The sequence below is a fragment of the Dysidea avara genome, chromosome 5 (assembly GCF_963678975.1).
Source record: "Dysidea avara chromosome 5, odDysAvar1.4, whole genome shotgun sequence".
Classification (NCBI taxonomy): Eukaryota; Metazoa; Porifera; class Demospongiae; order Dictyoceratida; family Dysideidae; genus Dysidea; species Dysidea avara.
In genome coordinates, this window is record NC_089276.1 from 8,371,216 (window position 1) to 8,387,875 (window position 16,660).

Consider the following 16,660-nt stretch of genomic DNA (forward strand, 5'->3'; position numbering starts at 1 on the left):
ATGACTTTCACCTTTTAATCGAAATAGTTGAAATTAATATTAGAATAATAAAAAAAATAAGGCATTTCGTTATTGGTTGAATAAATTGCAATTGATCTGTTTATCTGTTTTCCGCCACTGATTGTCTTTCGTCATTGGATGACGAAAGTAAAACCACAATCGATATCTCTTACTCAATGAAGGACTTACCAACACAGCTTGCAGTAGAATTAGGCGGCCACCAAGGCCCAGTTAGAGCTGTACGCTTCAATAGTACGTGTACTGAGTGTTTATACTGTCTACCATAGTTACTATGGTGATTTTAATACACACCTCCCCATACAGGGAATGGCAACTACTGTATGACTTGTGGTAATGACAAAACTGTTAAGTTGTGGAATCCTCATCGTCAGTTACTCATCAAGAGTTATGGAGGACATGGCATGGAGGTGTTGGATGCTGATGCGTAAGTTGAGATGATTTGTGCACTATATAGCTGGCTGTGCAGTGTACAGCACATTGATTTACAGAGTACAATGGAACCTGCCAGTGACTTGTATTAGCTCTCACACTATTCTTGTTCCACCATTCTTGTCAGTGTTTGTACTGCTAGCAACGTGTATGTACAATGAGCTGTACTAGATGCACTATAGCTACATGTGTGTAAAGATCAGTAGCTTGCTAGCTGATTTATTTGTTGTCAGCACGTACAGGAACGTCAATAGCATGATAACTCAACCACACAACAAACACTAGCTATCTACTAGCTTGCTGTTGTACATGTTTGACATGGAGGCCAATTCAGTCTGAATTGTGTCCAGAGTTTTGACCTCACTGAAATATTTTTGACGTCAAAAAGGCATGGCAAGGTTGGGGTGGACTAAATATAGTAGACTGGTTTTTTTTTGACCAGTTGTCTGTGGAAATATTTTTATGACTATGTGTATTTTATGGTTGTGAAGAAAACACAGGTGTTGAAAGTTGCACTAGCTATATGGTATACAGTGGAACCTGTCTATAATGGCTACTTGACCCTGATTTGTTTTGCTGTAATATAGAGATATTCCTCTTTCAGAGGTAGACATCCGGCCTGTTGGGACCTTGTTGCCTTATTATGGAGTGTATTAGAGTATTTATAATTGATTGGTGTATGTTCTATTAGAAATGTTTTCTAGACATCTCTGATCCATCTCAGAGTGTTGATAGAGAGGTCAGATACATGCTCTAATACGATAAAAGTTGTATCATGGACAAGTTCCCTTGTACACGTTTCATAGACCTGTAGATAAATAAAAATATCTGTGTTTTGTGTGAAGTGTGTGCATGTGTATATTTTGCGCATACTGTATATAGTTTGTGTGTGTGTGTGTGTGTATGTGTGTGTGTGTGTGTGTGTGTGTGTGTGTGTGTGTGTGTGTGTGTCCTGCACTGACTCTTAGTAACTGACTAGCACACAGCTGAGCAGCATAACATAAGCAAGCATAGTAGGTGAAGGTCCAGGTGGGACTTCCTTCTGTGAGACATGGCACAACACCCTGCAGGTTACCAGTCCCGCCCCAGGTGGATTTGCTGCGCTGACTCATAGCTCCTTAGTAGTGTACAGGTATCCCAGTGCTGGTTCACTGGATAGGCATAACCGTGCTAGCATGGCATCTGAAGGCTTTGCTTTTGCTATTTTGTTTGTTTGTTTGTGTGTGTGCGTGCGCGTGCGCGTGCGCGTGCATGCATATGTGTATGTGTCACTGTGCGTGTGCATGCATGTGTGTGATCCTTAAACTACTGACATATTGAACAGCATGTGAGTAGTATACTTACTATAATGTCCTACATGTGCAGGTCACATGACAACAACAGGATAGCATCAGCAGGGGCAGACAAGATAGTCCAACTAATTGATGTTGGGACTGGTCAGGTTGTGAGGAAGATACGTGGCCACTTGGAGGTAAGTTATTAATGTGCACCAAGTTATGTACAGTAAGTGTCTACCATACCATGACTACACTGATGGGCATGCATGTCTTTGTAGGTCTGCGCTAATATGCTGGCATAATTATAGGTCACTAATTTTGTGAGCGTAATTCCAGAATTATAGGATGTGAACAAGCGTAATTTTAGAACAATTGGGAATAACTGGTGGAAGGAGGCATAGCTCTGCTAACAGGATGGATTAATCCTAAGAATGAAATCTTACTGATATTATGTTTGTAGGAGTGTGGGCTGAAAGGCTGTTAAAGTCATGCATGATGCAAATATTCTATTAGAGCAGTCAGCATTTTGTATGTAGCTGTCAACTACCTGCCATTGTGAAACTTGAGTATCTTTTAAACATACCACTATATCTACTCCAAGTCTTTGAACACACTTATAAATGCTCAAATTTGTCAACTTTTTTGACTGCTAAGAGCCTAAGCAACTCTGATTTGCCTACTTACAGTTAGAAGATTGATGTTAAAGATGATTACATAAGTACAGCATTCAGAAGTAAAAGTTATTGGAATAAATATGGTACACTGTACAACAAGGTAACTATTTAAGCAGTCGCGATGGCTTGTACATGTTTGTTAGGTGCAAGGCTGGTCGGGGCTAGCAACTAAACAGGGCTAGCAATTAAATTATGATTTAATTGCTAAGCCCTGTTTAGTTGTATTTACAGATTGTAAATCTTAAGCTGTTAATGTAAGGTTGTGCTTTGCTCCTAAAGGTGTCGTGGGTAACCTAGCAACAGAGAAACAGCCTGCATTAAATGACCACCGATTGATCCTGTTTTTATTAAAGGTTTATATGTGTGGCTTTCTAATACCCACAATCTACATGGCGTGCATGGGAGTGCTTTGTAAGTCTTTCGTGATCCCTTCACAAACCAATTGCAATCCTTACGAAATCTGTTGGCAACCTAACAAACTTCACTAACACTCATGAACCCTCGCAAACTTCTTCGTTACTTTGTGTGTACTGTACTGTATGATAATAACATAAGAAAATAGGTAATTTTTTGGGGTAGTGATACATTGTTCCAGCTGACGCAGTATGTGTACTGTATGCCATCAATAATGTTTATGTGTTTACAGAGAGTTAATTGTGTTAAATTCAATGAGGAGTCAACTATGGTATTATCAGGTATGTTGTCAACCACAGTATTTGGTTGTTATGTGTTGTTGTTAAGGCTCTTATGATGCAACTGTTAAAGCATGGGACCTCAGGTGAGCACTTAACATTGTGTTAGGATTGTAGTACATAGGATACAAACATATTGTCTTCATGTCCTAGCATAGATTATCTGAAGGCTCCAATTGTTTGGATAGTTCCCAGTAAAATTTGTTTTCATGTTCACTGACTGCTTGGCTAAGGACAATATTTTCAAGGTTTGACAATTTTTTAACATTGCTCTATACAACATTTATCTTTGAATTTGAGGAGTAGATTTTGTGAAATCTTTAAAGCAGCAAAAAGTAATGTCCTGAAACTTTTTATCATGCATTGAGCATGAACAATACTTTAATCGAAAGTCATGTTACTGTTGAGGTTGTTAAGCTTCTCTAATCATGTGCTGTATGGTATAAAATTTTGTTGGGAGAAGGTTTTGACGATTTAACTCCAGATAGAATTTAGTGGGTAATGTTTTGGTGAATGTTTGTGTCATACTGCATTCTCTGTATTTAGTTGGCTAGAAATTGGACAAAAATGTTTTGGTAAAACAATTCACCAATTTTAGCAAGGAAAACTTTGTACTACACAGTAGGATACAGGAGTGTGGTGTATTCTTACCTGTTTAACTAGGTCACGTGCCACTGATCCAGTTCAAGTGATGGATGAAGCTAAAGACAGTGTGTCGAGCTTGCAACTGTCTAGACACGAGATTCTTACAGGGTATGTGATTGTACATGTAGCCAGCTATACTGATTTTTCATTTATTTTTTAGTGTGTGTGGTTATGGTATTACGTTTCATACTGTGATACTCAATCTGACTGTTCAGTTAGAGTAATGTGTTGATGTGTATGCTCTATTAGAGTATTTTGACTGGTAACATGGTAAAAAAACTAGAAATGTTAGTGAGCAAAGATATGCATTGAGCTCCAAAGCAATTTGGAGAATCCTGGAAAGAAACACAACAATATGTTTTGTCATTAAAAATGATTACGTTAGGATGAAAAAATGAATCGTTATATTTTACTACTGTTTTTGTATTGGTTTTTAAAATGATCGTCATTCAGTTTTTGATTACTAATAGTTTCTTTAAAATGATGCCAACATGATTTGTACTGAAAGTGATTAAAATTTAAAGAATGATATTGTTTAATCATTTTAAAAAACGATCAGTGATGCTGCAAAAATTATGACATAATTAAATGATGATGCAATCAGTTTTTAAAAATAAAACACTGATATGATTTTATGATCATAAAAAACCGAAGTAAAACTTTTTATGTCACATACTGTAAACACTCTCCATGTGTCGTATAGAAGAAGTACTGAGAACGTACATACTACAGTTGTTGAGTTTCCTATGAGTAGTTATAATGACACACGGATTCCAGCTTTGGAAAACAAGTGTTGCTCAGCTTCAGTGCATATATAGAATAGTAAATTGTAGCTATGCAGTAGTGATTAACACGGAGTACATATCAAGAAAGATTTATGAAGCCTAGCTGTTATATATACGCTCTCCATACTTTCACTGCACTTCTAACAAACAATCGAAATTAAAATCATTATCAAATTAACCATGTATGTGCATGTGGTATTATGCAACGGTCAAGGTCATCATTCCTTTATTGAATAATGAACATGAAAGTTCAACAAATGCTCATAATTAATACTTTAATCCAAATAAAGTTATTTACAGGGTCTAGTCTTAAAAATTTTGTGCAATGGAACTTGTTGTTTTTAAACTCTGGGTGCAGGAGCACTCAAAATGGTCTCACATTGGAATGTGATGTTGTGTATATTCTTGTACAGATCAGTTGATGGTTGTGTGAGGAAATATGATATTAGGATGGGAACATTGCTAGTTGATAATGTCAAACGTGAGTTGTTGTCTTATAATTACACAGACATACAGTATGTACATGAATTAAGGAAATTTACTAGACAGTTTTTGTACCTAAGAAGGAATCTGTTCTGCTGAGATTTTAAATCCTTAATGTTAATTTAGAGAAATTCATGTAATACTTTTGACAACTGGTATTGTAGTGCAATCAACTGGATGTTACTGCTCTGTTAGAGTAATTTGTTCTTCTGTGTGAAAAAGTTTACATGTTGTTGTTTTCTGGAGTACCTATAAGCCCCTATATACCCTCAGTATGATCTGGAATACAGACTGTATAATTACAAGTACATGATAAAATTTGGAATTTTCAACTAGAGTAGGGACCATAATACATCGATAAAAAGTACTGAAACAAGCTGGAGTAGTTCATGATATTAAACCACAACAAAACAATAAGAAGTGTTATATGGAAATCTGGAGGCTATTTTACATCCAAAGTCTTAACATCAATGGTAATTTTGTGCTACATTACCAATTAATTGAGTTTCATAATTATAGCTAGTAGCTAATTTTATTTTCATGATTTATACAAAAATTTCTCAACGTGAAAGTTTAGTTTTAGATTGTAACTGCATGTTAATGCATGACATGCATGATCAAATAGCTCAATGCAGTGTGCCATGCAGATGACTCACTGAGTAATAAGACAGTTAACACAGATGTCATGGCTTAGACTATAAGCTATACTCTATACTGAATGCTTTATTAGAGTATCATGATGACTGTTCTATTAGAGTATATTTTGATGACTGCTCTATTACTGCTCTATTAGAGTATCTCGATCTTTTCACTAAAATCCAGCTTAAAAGTGATTGGCCGGACCGTGGGCTCCAGCCCTGACCCATTGCACAGCATTTTGAATCAAGAACTGTTCGTAAAGCACCTCTGCAATCCACGCATATCAAAAGAAATCGTGCCGCGCGCCCCAATTATATTAATTATCATCTGAAAAGTGAAGTATCCAGTACACTATGCTGTTGGCTATGTCCAACCCGTTACAAAGCAGTATGAATCAAGAACTATTTGAAAAGCACCTCTGCTTTCAAAATAGCCACTATGAAAATATAGATGATTTCCGTTACGAAGGGAAGCCATCACGTGCTATTGCCAAATCGACACTTTTGGCTGTCAGCAAAGATGAATGGGACACAAAAAAGGACACTGGTAAGTCCATGAAGAATGCATTGTACGTACTGTGGTATGCCAAAAGGCACTTGTCGGGCTGAAGCAACGTCGAATAGTGAAAAAATCAAGCCTGTAGCCTTAGCTGTTATTGAGTTACGTTTGTCGTCAGTCAGTCAGTTACTCAGTCAGTCAGTAGGAAATTCCATTGAATAAAAAATTTTTAACAACTTGTTGAAAGCATTTGGGTCGATCTGAGAGCTTGTTTGGACTTAGTTTTACCTAACCAATACTGCTTCATCGTTGTCTGGGAAAATTGAGGCTGGTTTTTGGGTGATATTATTTTGTGGGCCACGCCTACTCCTTTTTGGTCCCTACTATACAGTACTATTGTACTGTATGATAGGCAACAATCAAGTAGCTATTATCAAGACACACGGTAGTGTGTTGTGCTGCCAAGAAAGCCAGCGCACCGTGAGTATATTGACAGGAAGAAAGAAAACAGCTTTTTTTCATGCATGCATATCTCCATGGCCCCTTCTCCAATGCACACCATTTTTACATTATAGCTGTCCGCTAGGTAGGGTAGGCCACACAGCAAATTTGATTAAAGTTGCAACAGCCATTTGCGAGATATGGGTGTTCAAAGTTTCTTCATTTTTTTCTTCTTATGCCATATGGGAGCTATGGGGGCTTCGATTAATTTCGCACACTTTGCAAAAATTGCTATAAAATAGGACCATGCGCTAATACGTAGTAAAACCCGTATCTTGATAAGTGACTACCATTTTATCTCAATAATCAATATTATCTCGATAATGATGTGACATCATAAGAACACAGTTTACATATAAAGTTAAGTAGTGGTTGTTAAGTCAGAATTTTTATCACTTCCCAAACTAGTTTGTTTCCGTGGTTGATTTACAATAGATTACAGAGATTTACTATTATCTTGATAAACAAATTCATTATCATATCAATGATAGGTGATTTAGGTAGATAATCTTTTTATTTGAATTATCTCCCAGCTCTACTAACCACTGTATCACCTCACTTAATTTCTGCTTTATAAATGAAAATTCTTGTTTAAATTACTTATACATAAACGTTTGTAATTTCATTAGATCTACCACTAGAAGTACTAGATTATTCTAGAACATTCTATGTATATTCTATTAGAAGTTCTCAAAAAATGTGCATTCTATTAGAGTATTACAATAATATCAAATATTGAAGTTATCTCATGCAATGCAATACATTTATAAGTCTGTCTTCAATAATCATCATTGTATCTGTCTAGAAAAGAAGAAATGTGAGTAAAAGCAAATCCCAAAGTCAGGCTTTTGGGCCTTATAAAGTACAAAAAGAAGTGAAATCTACACAAAAACAGCCAAGCTGGTGCAGCCTTAAAAAGCCTGGGTGAAAAAAGTTGTGAAATTAAAGGTGGTGGCCAAGAAACAGCTGCAATGATGTTAATGCTAAAAATTGTGTGGATTTCATACCACAGAAATAATTGTGTACTTAAAAATATGGCGTACTTAAAATGAGACCAACTTGCTGGGTACGTGTTTGTTAAACTTCTGTGGCATAACACCACCAGCAAATGTTACCATCTCAGCAAAAACCTGCATAGCTTGCACCAGTATACTTTTAATAAAATGAAAGTTTTAAAAATAGGTGAAATTTTACACTCTATAAGGAAAAAAATATGCAAGTTTTATTATAATACTTTTATTTAAGCTGTTACTCAAGGAATCTAGTCTTGAATCTATACACCCTCTTATTCATCTGTGCATAAATAATTCTTGTTTGTTCTTTTTTCCTCAAGCGTATGTGTGTTATGTGTATTTGCTTATGATGTCGTTGATGCTTGTATGAGCAATTGAATATACTATTATCTTGATGTCATGGTGAACATTTTAAACCAAATTCTAACTCTGTACGCCAATGTATAGGAAACTATGACTTCTAGTGTCTGTGGTTTATTAAACTGAATGCCAGCTGTGGGCGCATGCCCTAGTTTACTGAATTGTTTTCGTATAAATTGTGTGTGTGTGCACCTACCGTATAGCTCCAAATTTTGGAGACAAAAACTTTCGTGATTTTCATGATGGCTATTGCAGTCATGATTTTTTTCATGAAAATAATTTTGTAGCTGTTAACTACATCATGTAATTTGTTAAATCACGTTATATGTGAATGTGGCTAGTGTTGAAACGAAAATGAGTTTGTACAAGTTCTGTAAGCGTGAATCACCCCTTCCTAGCTCAAATGGTCCTCTGTTAAAGTTCAACTATTAAGGCTGCAAATGATGGAGTATCAGTTATGTTTTCAACAGTAGAGCAAAATTGGCAATTGTAACCTTGTCCTTTCCTAACAGCCACTTACTGTACAGCCCTCATTTTCTTCCAACGTGCTACCGCTTCCACCTGTATCTCACGGAATTGCTGCAGCGATAAGGCATTTTAAAAATGAGTTTCCAAACTTGAAGTGGAGCACCGTTAATGACTGGAAGACAGCAATTACTGAATACAGGAAGAAGGCACATAGCAAAGGAAATTGCAAAAAAGACAAACAAAAAAAAAACTGGAAGACCTTCCATGTTTTCAGATGAGCTGAGCAAACAATTACGGATGTACATACACACATTGAAAACACTCAAGTCATAATTGCTGCTGCTACAGGTATACTTCAGAAAAGAGATCCAGCATTGTTGGAAAACACTGGAGAGCTGAAGAAAAGCTTGGCTGAATATTTCCTTGGTAAGATGAATTATGTGAAGAGGAAGACCACAACTTAAAGTAAGGCTCGCTGTAAGCGATTTTGAAGCTGTCAAAAGCCAGTTTTTGCTGAACATCAAAGGGGTCAAAATATGGAAGAAATACCTGATGAGTTGTTGATCAATTGGAACCAAACCAGGATAAAATATGTTCCAGTTTTTCAGTGGATGATGGCTGAGAAGGGATCCAAGAGAGTCGAGCTGAATGACAAGAGGTAGATCACTGCAGTGTTTGCAGGAAGACAGGAGACTTTCTGCCAGTTCAATTAGTTTATGAAGGAACAACATCTAAGTGTTATCCCGGTGGAGTTGACTTTCCTGCAGGTTGCCTCATATCTGCTATACCTAACCACTGGTGCAATGAAGAGATTATGCTCCTTCATATCACCAAGATCATTGTACCATATCTGCAGCAAAAGAAGAAAGAGATGGGCTTACCTGATGACCAGTCTTCACTTGTGATATTCGATGAATTTTAAGGCCAAACCACAGAGAAAGTCTTATCCTACCTTGACAAAAACAATATACTATATGTAATGGTACCCCCAAACTGCACAGATCAGTTGCAACCATTTGATGTGAGTGTCAGCAAACCTGAGAAACATTTTCAAAGGGCAAAATTTCATGATTGGTATGCCAAGATCAGTTGGATGAGAGAGTGGGGTCTGCTGGTAACTCCACTATTAATTCTATCAATCTTAGGCTGAGTATCGTGAAGCCTATTGGAGCACAGTGGATGATTGAATTATACAACTTTTAAATCATCATCCACAAATTAGTATAGGTGCGTATCACACACATTTGAGTGCAATTTGTACGAGTATCAGTCAAAATTGCACGAGGTGAAGCTGAGTGCAATTTTGGCTGTTACAAGTACAATTATTCCATAATTACACTCAAATGTGTGTGATTACCTACTAATGTAGTACACATCTATATATCCAGTTCTGTGTAGCCACTAACTTCTAACAGGTGATTGCATCATTCTTTCAGCACTTAAAAGGTTTCTTAATCTGATATATCTTTTATTGTTGCATTTTAAAAGCTTCATATTTCAGCAATTCTGATATTTTCAACATTTTGTTGCACGTAAAAGGCTTCTGTAATTCTGTTATTCTATTGGCTACTATACAGTGCTATTACAGAAATAAACCATGTGATTTGGGATTAATTACACTCTTGGTGCAAGAGTACATAATATTTTATGGATATAAACATTATGTACTCTTGATTGCACTCCGGACTAATGTGTAGCAAACTAAACCACTATGTGATTGTGATAAGTAACACTGTTTTCACATGGACACTCAAAAGTGGGTTGGTTCAACCCGAGTTAAGTAACGGATGGTATAAAACATTGACTGTGGACTATGGACTGGACTGTGAACTGGACTATGGACTGAGTATAAAAGATCCCGTTTCACCCATTTACATACCCTAGACCAGACCCTATTTTTTGGGGAGCTTATAAGCACTTAGAATTGGGTCAGCAGCACCCCTGTTTCACCCCTGTCATTTTCAGCTGCATCAGCGATGCTTTGAAAGATACCACTTGAGACTTGCCATACTAACAGTTGACTTCATTATACATTGTATACAGTGATTGAGCTTATACTTGTGGATTGAGCTCATGCACTCAAGAACATACAGAATCACAAAAGGGATAATTTTTATTAAACTTCAAAACATTACTCACACACCGTTCGATAGTATGCAGTTGGTTCCGTGTCCGCATCCAGTAGCTACTGCACAGTGACCAGGTACATTCCCACAGCTACCTGGTTTACTAGTGCCAGAAAAATTTATTTATTTTGTACCTCAATTTATACGAATGGCTCTGTGGCACTTATGGGCTCCAAGCTAGCCACTGTAATGTCCAGGGCATTTCCAGTCCCCAGAATTAGCTGTTGCATTTTGGTGCATTGAAATATAACAGACATTTATAAGATGATGTCACTCAGTCCAGTTCCTAACTTGGCTATCCCTTAGCTGCACCACACAGTGGGATTTCAGCTTTCATCAGTATACTTTGCTAATAACTCAAACATTTTCATTAGCTATAGGTTAGTCTTCAGCTATAGTCCAGTCCATACCAGTCCAGTCCACAGTCAATATTTTACACCATCCCATTGAGTAACCCACATTCAACCCAGTTTCTTTTCACAAGCAATCATCACATGATGGTATTCATTGAGTGATAATTGTCTTCTAAGCACCTTATGTATTCACCAAAAACCACAGCCGCTTTTACTTTACAGACCTGGGTCGAACCCTACTACTTTGTAGGGTTAACTTGTATGATATTTTATGACTTCGAGGTTCAGCCAAGCTCATATGGGTTGAATATGGGTTCAACCTGGTTTAAAGTGACCATATGAAAAGGTGTTACTAACTAAATGGTTTTAAGTAGGTAGGTATTTTAGGAATTTTGAAATCACAAGACGATTTTTTTAAAAATGTATGAGTACAGACAATGCTGTTAAACTGATGTAGCTGTTCTATTGTAGTGTTATTAGTCTTGGTCCAGAAATAAAAGGAATTTTTGATTTTTAAAGCAAGTGGTTGCATGTCTTGTTGTTTAAACTTGACAGCAGATGGATCAATATTAGCTGCAGTAGCAAAGACGCCACAGTCCAATCCTCCCACTTGCTTATGAAATGGCTTCATAGTAACCTTGACCTGTGAGCCAGCATTGAACAAATTACAAATAACTTGTTGTGTTTCTGTATAAACTGTGCTAAAGAATGAACCTACCATGTATGTCAGTATTCACTTACGTCTTTCTCTAACTGTTTCACTTTAGCCCTAAGAGCTTGATTAATGCACTAATCATAGTCATTCACTTCTTTAGGTTTACATCCCACAAATCTAGATCATGTATGACTTGCACCTGTTCTTTCAGGATAATGGATGATTTCTTTGACAGCAGCAGCATTGATTGTAGTCCTCTTAAATAAGGAAACTGTGCTTTAATAATTCGACAAGTTTGTTGACAGGAATGTCAGACAACTTTTCTCCATTTAGGATACTTGTCTCTAGGTCTGTTTCTAAAGTTTCAGTCTCATCAGCTAGTCTTGGTCTTTTCTTCTCTGGTGAGTCAGTCTCGGAATCGGTGACGACAATGCTTGCTGCAGGAACTGCTGACTGGTTTCGTGTAGTTGGGCTGGGCCCGGGAATTGTTGTTGAGCTGTATGTACCATCCTGTAGTAGTGCATTCTCACCACAAAATGAATCCAGCAGTTTTTGCAACTTTTCCAGCTCTTCTTTACGACCTTTAAATCGAAGGTCGCAAGGTACTTCCTTTCCACCTTGGGGTAAATCATTGCTGCATTGTCGGTGACCAGTAATCCTAGATTCGCCTTGCTGAATCAAGAGAGAGAACAATGTAGATATTTTTCTAGGAAGATATCAACTACAGTAGCAGACTTAATGATGGATACAGCGTAGCGGTCATGTTCATTATCTGTTTTGAGCAAGCATGACAGCTCTTCGCCAATGTATGCTTCCCGTATTGCATAGTAATCATGGTATCCTCTCATCATTGCTGGACGAGTAAAAGAAGAACGGTCTGCTGGGCCATCACACATTCTCACTCAGCATTTCATAAGCCTCTTGATCTCGTAATTGCAATTCACGAAATTTATTGATGATCACGAAAGTTTACATTTTGTGTATCAGGTTAGAATCACAAAAAAAAATTATGAAGCTATACAGTATGGTACGTATGTAGGTAAGCTTTGGCTAGCCGTAAGGCTTTGTCGAACAAATTTCCAGGAAAAAACTATAAAGCAGTTGAGAAGTTAGTTCTGTGTGTAATAAGTTGTTTATGCAGTTTGTTTGAATAGCACTTCCATAGCAACGTAATTAGAGGATTATTAAGTATTTTGTGAAATACAAAATCTGAAACTAATAAATTGATGTACTATATCACAAACTAAAAAAAAAACAGATGAACTAGCTAGTTGTATGGCGCCTCAGAACATCAACTTGTTTTCAGCAAGATCCTCATTTTTCATTTCACAGTATTATTATTATGATGCTTTCAGTATAGTTGCTGATTTCTGTGCTCTCTTCCTACTACCTTGTTCACACTACCCTCTGACCCGGGTACTGCATGGCATGGTTCGAAATAAATTGCAGTGTGAATGAATTGAGCCATCCCTAACTATGCCCAGCAAAGTGAGGTGGACTGACATGGGTTGGTCCGGGCTAGGATACAATGTGAATGCATTCTGGGATGGCCAACTCAGGTTGACAACAATAATTTGCTTCTGTTGTCACACAGTGAGTCTCTAAAAGTATCCTACAAGCATGCATGGCTACGACGTGATGTACTGCAAGACACACCATGCCTCCAGTAAAATCCAAACAGTTGTTCTATTGACATTAGCAAAAGGGGTACCCGCTGGCTATAATACAGCAACTATAACATTATACAGCTTAGTCTTTGTGTCGTCGCTACAATTTTCAGTAAGCGCCTAAACAATAAATGGCTTATTGTACATTGTGTGCTTGTTATAGTTCATTATTATTCAACACACACAATCTTGTTGAGCAGTAGTGTGAACAAGGGCTGACTTGAGTTTTTAATAACTCTGAGTTAAAACAGGCCTTTTCATTTTTCATAGAAGTATTCATTAACTTTGTAGGGTTTCTTAATTTACTGCTGGAGTACATTAATAGGCTCCTATACATTTTAGCCCTTTTTAAAAATTCTGTGGTTGTGTAACCATACCTATATCCTAATAAACAGTATACTAGTAAATAGACCAAAGCCTGCTCTACACGTTGGTGGTGGTCTGGGATTAATCTGTCAAGGCAATCCTGAATAGTGAAGCGAAAATGCTGACATGGTTTTGTGGTCAAAATGCACTATTGATATACCTGATTGGTGCAAAGAGATAGGTTTAACAATACAATAAACTGGTAAGGACTCTTCTTTGTAATGTAAATTAACACTTTAGGTAGTAGTGAACTTACTAATCATGGTTTTTAGCCCAAAAAACCAATTAACTTTATCGCTTCACTACACAAGATTGCCTTGACAGATTAATCCCAGACCTCCACCGGTGTGTAGGGCAGGCTTTGGTCTATTTAACAGTACACTGTTTATTGGAATATACAGTATGGTTACAAAACCATAGAATTTTTAAAAAGATCAAAAATGTATTGAGCCTATTGAGGCTTAGAGTATTTTCACGGAAGAATGTACTCCAGCGCTTACATCATCAGTAATTAGTCTGATTGCATATCTTAGGCCCAAAAATGAAATGGCTAGGACAGTGTGAATGGTCTAGCATTATAAACTACTCACCATAATTAGCTCATTGTAGATTATACTGCAGACAATATTGCAAACTGAACAGGTTTTTGCTGAGATAGTCACAGTATGTGTACAGTGTAGATCATGTGACTCTGCTACCCGTACAGAACCAGTGACGTGTGTCAGTTTCTCACATGATGGTCACTGTATACTGGTCTCCACACTGGACAACAAGTTGTTGTTACTGGACAAAGATAATGGAGACTTGTTGAATAGGTTATTGGTGTGTGTGTGTGCATGTGCATACGTGTGTGTGTGTGTATTATATACCGTACGCAAGGAAATTCTGTTGTAAGAAAAATTTGACAAATTCAGACTTCAGCAGATTTGACGAATAAAATGTTGACGAAAATCAAGAAATTGTAGGCAAAACCTGTACTTTTAAGGGTGCTTATAAACATTTGATGGATTTAAATTTGACGAATTAAACCGATTCGTCAAATTCGTCAATTTTTTTGGACGTCACAATTTCCTTGTGTACAGTAATAGCTAGTTGGCTGTGAAAATGTATTTGTAGTATGTCAATAAAAGTATAGAGGTTATCCGTGTATGTCATTTCAAGTTAGTAACGGTTACCAGACACCATGTTTTTGAGGCAAAAATCAATGGGACTCATGCAAGTAAAATGTGACCCAGTCTGAGAAAACCGGTCTTATCGCCCATGTCAGCAGATTCGCGATTTTTCACCCAGGACACACAGCCACATGAATAAACTATCTAATTCCACATTTAAAATCAGCTAGGCTTGAGTGGTCTGGTTTTGCTGCAGGGCTGCTTTTCCCAAGCCCAGTGGCAATCCGTACGTGTGGTGTGGGGCCTTAATGGAGCTCTGGTCAGCCTGGGAATGACTGTATGTGGCTGTACAGCTCTGTGGTGTTGAATAAGTACCTCTGCTGTGAATTTCCTTTCATTTTAGCCAGTTTTGATACCTCAATGGCTCAAAACTTGGCCTAATTCATCGCTTGGCCTTCCTTTTCAATTTTTGAACACCATCTTGCCTGCCTTCAAGGGCCCCCGCCTCCCACCCAATTTGCAGCTCGCCCGATACAGTCAACCTCGGTTTAAAAACTATCTAAAATGGCAGGAAAACTTAGTTGTTGGCTACGTGCACAGTGGATGCTCTGGAAGGTAAGGAATTGGTATAAAACATGTGAAAATTTAGTACACATAGCTTTAACCATTGGCGAGCTACAACACATTAAATACTTAAACCAGCATTTCTCGATACTTTTAAAGCCCGGTTTTGTCAGACTGGGTCACAAATAAACATTTTGTGATTGTGCACATTTGAAGAAAGACTTGGGGTAAACCACTAAGTTACTTATATTAATAGCCAATTGAAGACTGGAAATAATGCATGGGGACTGGGTTAACTCTGTGGTACAAGCCAACAAGTTTAATAGCCCTGTTTCTTCCAGCTGCAAAGCGATTACATGTATTACTAAGCAACGAATGACATAACAAATGCACCACAGCTTTCTTGTTTTCATCAGTGTTCTTTGGGTTGTAAGTCACTCTTGCCTCGTGCATTCACGAAGATAACATGGAAAATAACCTCTATAGTCTTTATTTGCTGTAAATACTAAGTGCCCTTTGATCCATACACCACTAATAGGTGTACTCTTGTTATATTCTGTTAATGACCATCTAATTGTTATTTTGAACTGTGAGCTTTTTGTTTTTGTGATCTCTATGGTTACAGTAGCCTTATAATATGAGGAAGTACAAGGAGAAAGTACTGCAATAGTGAAAGTTCTGTATACTTGACTTACTGTATATACTGATTAGATAGCTGTACTTAACTGTTATGTTTTATTGGTCATATTTCATAAAAGCAAACAAGAACTAAATTGTGACTAACCACTTCAGTTCTTTAGTCCCTTCACAATGGAATGTCTACCTTTAGCTATGAAGGTCATGTCAGTAGCTCATACAAACTGGACAGTTGTGTGTCCCACACTGATGCTTATATTGTCAGTGGATCAGAAGATGGTAGAATTTGTTTCTGGGATCTGGTTGAAGTGAGTGATCTTGACTTATGATAGTGGATTTTGAAATGAAACTGCATTTGATTTCTATATACATGGCATGGTCACACAATATTTAACGTTGTGTTTTACAGCTGTACATTTCCTATGCCCTTAGGGTAATCTTGTACATAATTTACAACACTTTGGCCACAAGGAGAAACCATCTAAGAAAATAGCTAGTGGTGAAGGAGGGACAGTGGTCTACTCACTCTCATATCATCCCAGACATCCTTGTCTACTATCAGTTGGTGCACAAGGTCCAGTGAAACTGTGGAAAGGTCCAGAATGGAACAATGATAGTGATGAAGAAGAAACGTAGCATAACATGTATATTTAGATCGTGTCAACCTTTATAAATTGTGTACATGTACTGCAGATG

The 16,660-nt window shown here is 37.4% G+C and overlaps 1 protein-coding gene across 1 annotated transcript; it reads left to right on the plus strand.

Moving 5' to 3' along the window:
* The first annotated feature begins 13 nt into the window (after window positions 1-13).
* On the plus strand, window positions 14-16,656 carry LOC136255624 (WD repeat domain-containing protein 83-like). The gene is made up of 10 exons (XM_066048436.1): window positions 14-252; window positions 325-445; window positions 1,816-1,921; window positions 3,048-3,096; window positions 3,143-3,179; window positions 3,757-3,846; window positions 4,937-5,004; window positions 14,359-14,467; window positions 16,158-16,272; window positions 16,397-16,656. Exons 1-10 carry the CDS (start codon window positions 177-179, stop codon window positions 16,598-16,600), a joined length of 975 nt encoding a protein of 324 aa, XP_065904508.1. The 5' UTR covers window positions 14-176; the 3' UTR covers window positions 16,601-16,656.
* Window positions 16,657-16,660: the final 4 nt, after the last annotated feature.

Coding starts and splice junctions, on each gene's coding strand:
- LOC136255624 (XM_066048436.1), top strand. CDS start 177: ATGAAGGACTTACCAACACAGCTTGCAGTAGAATTAGGCGGCCACCAA. Junction 1,922..3,047: donor AGATACGTGGCCACTTGGAG/GTAAGTTATTAA, acceptor ATGTGTTTACAG/AGAGTTAATTGTGTTAAATT. Junction 3,847..4,936: donor AGACACGAGATTCTTACAGG/GTATGTGATTGT, acceptor ATTCTTGTACAG/ATCAGTTGATGGTTGTGTGA.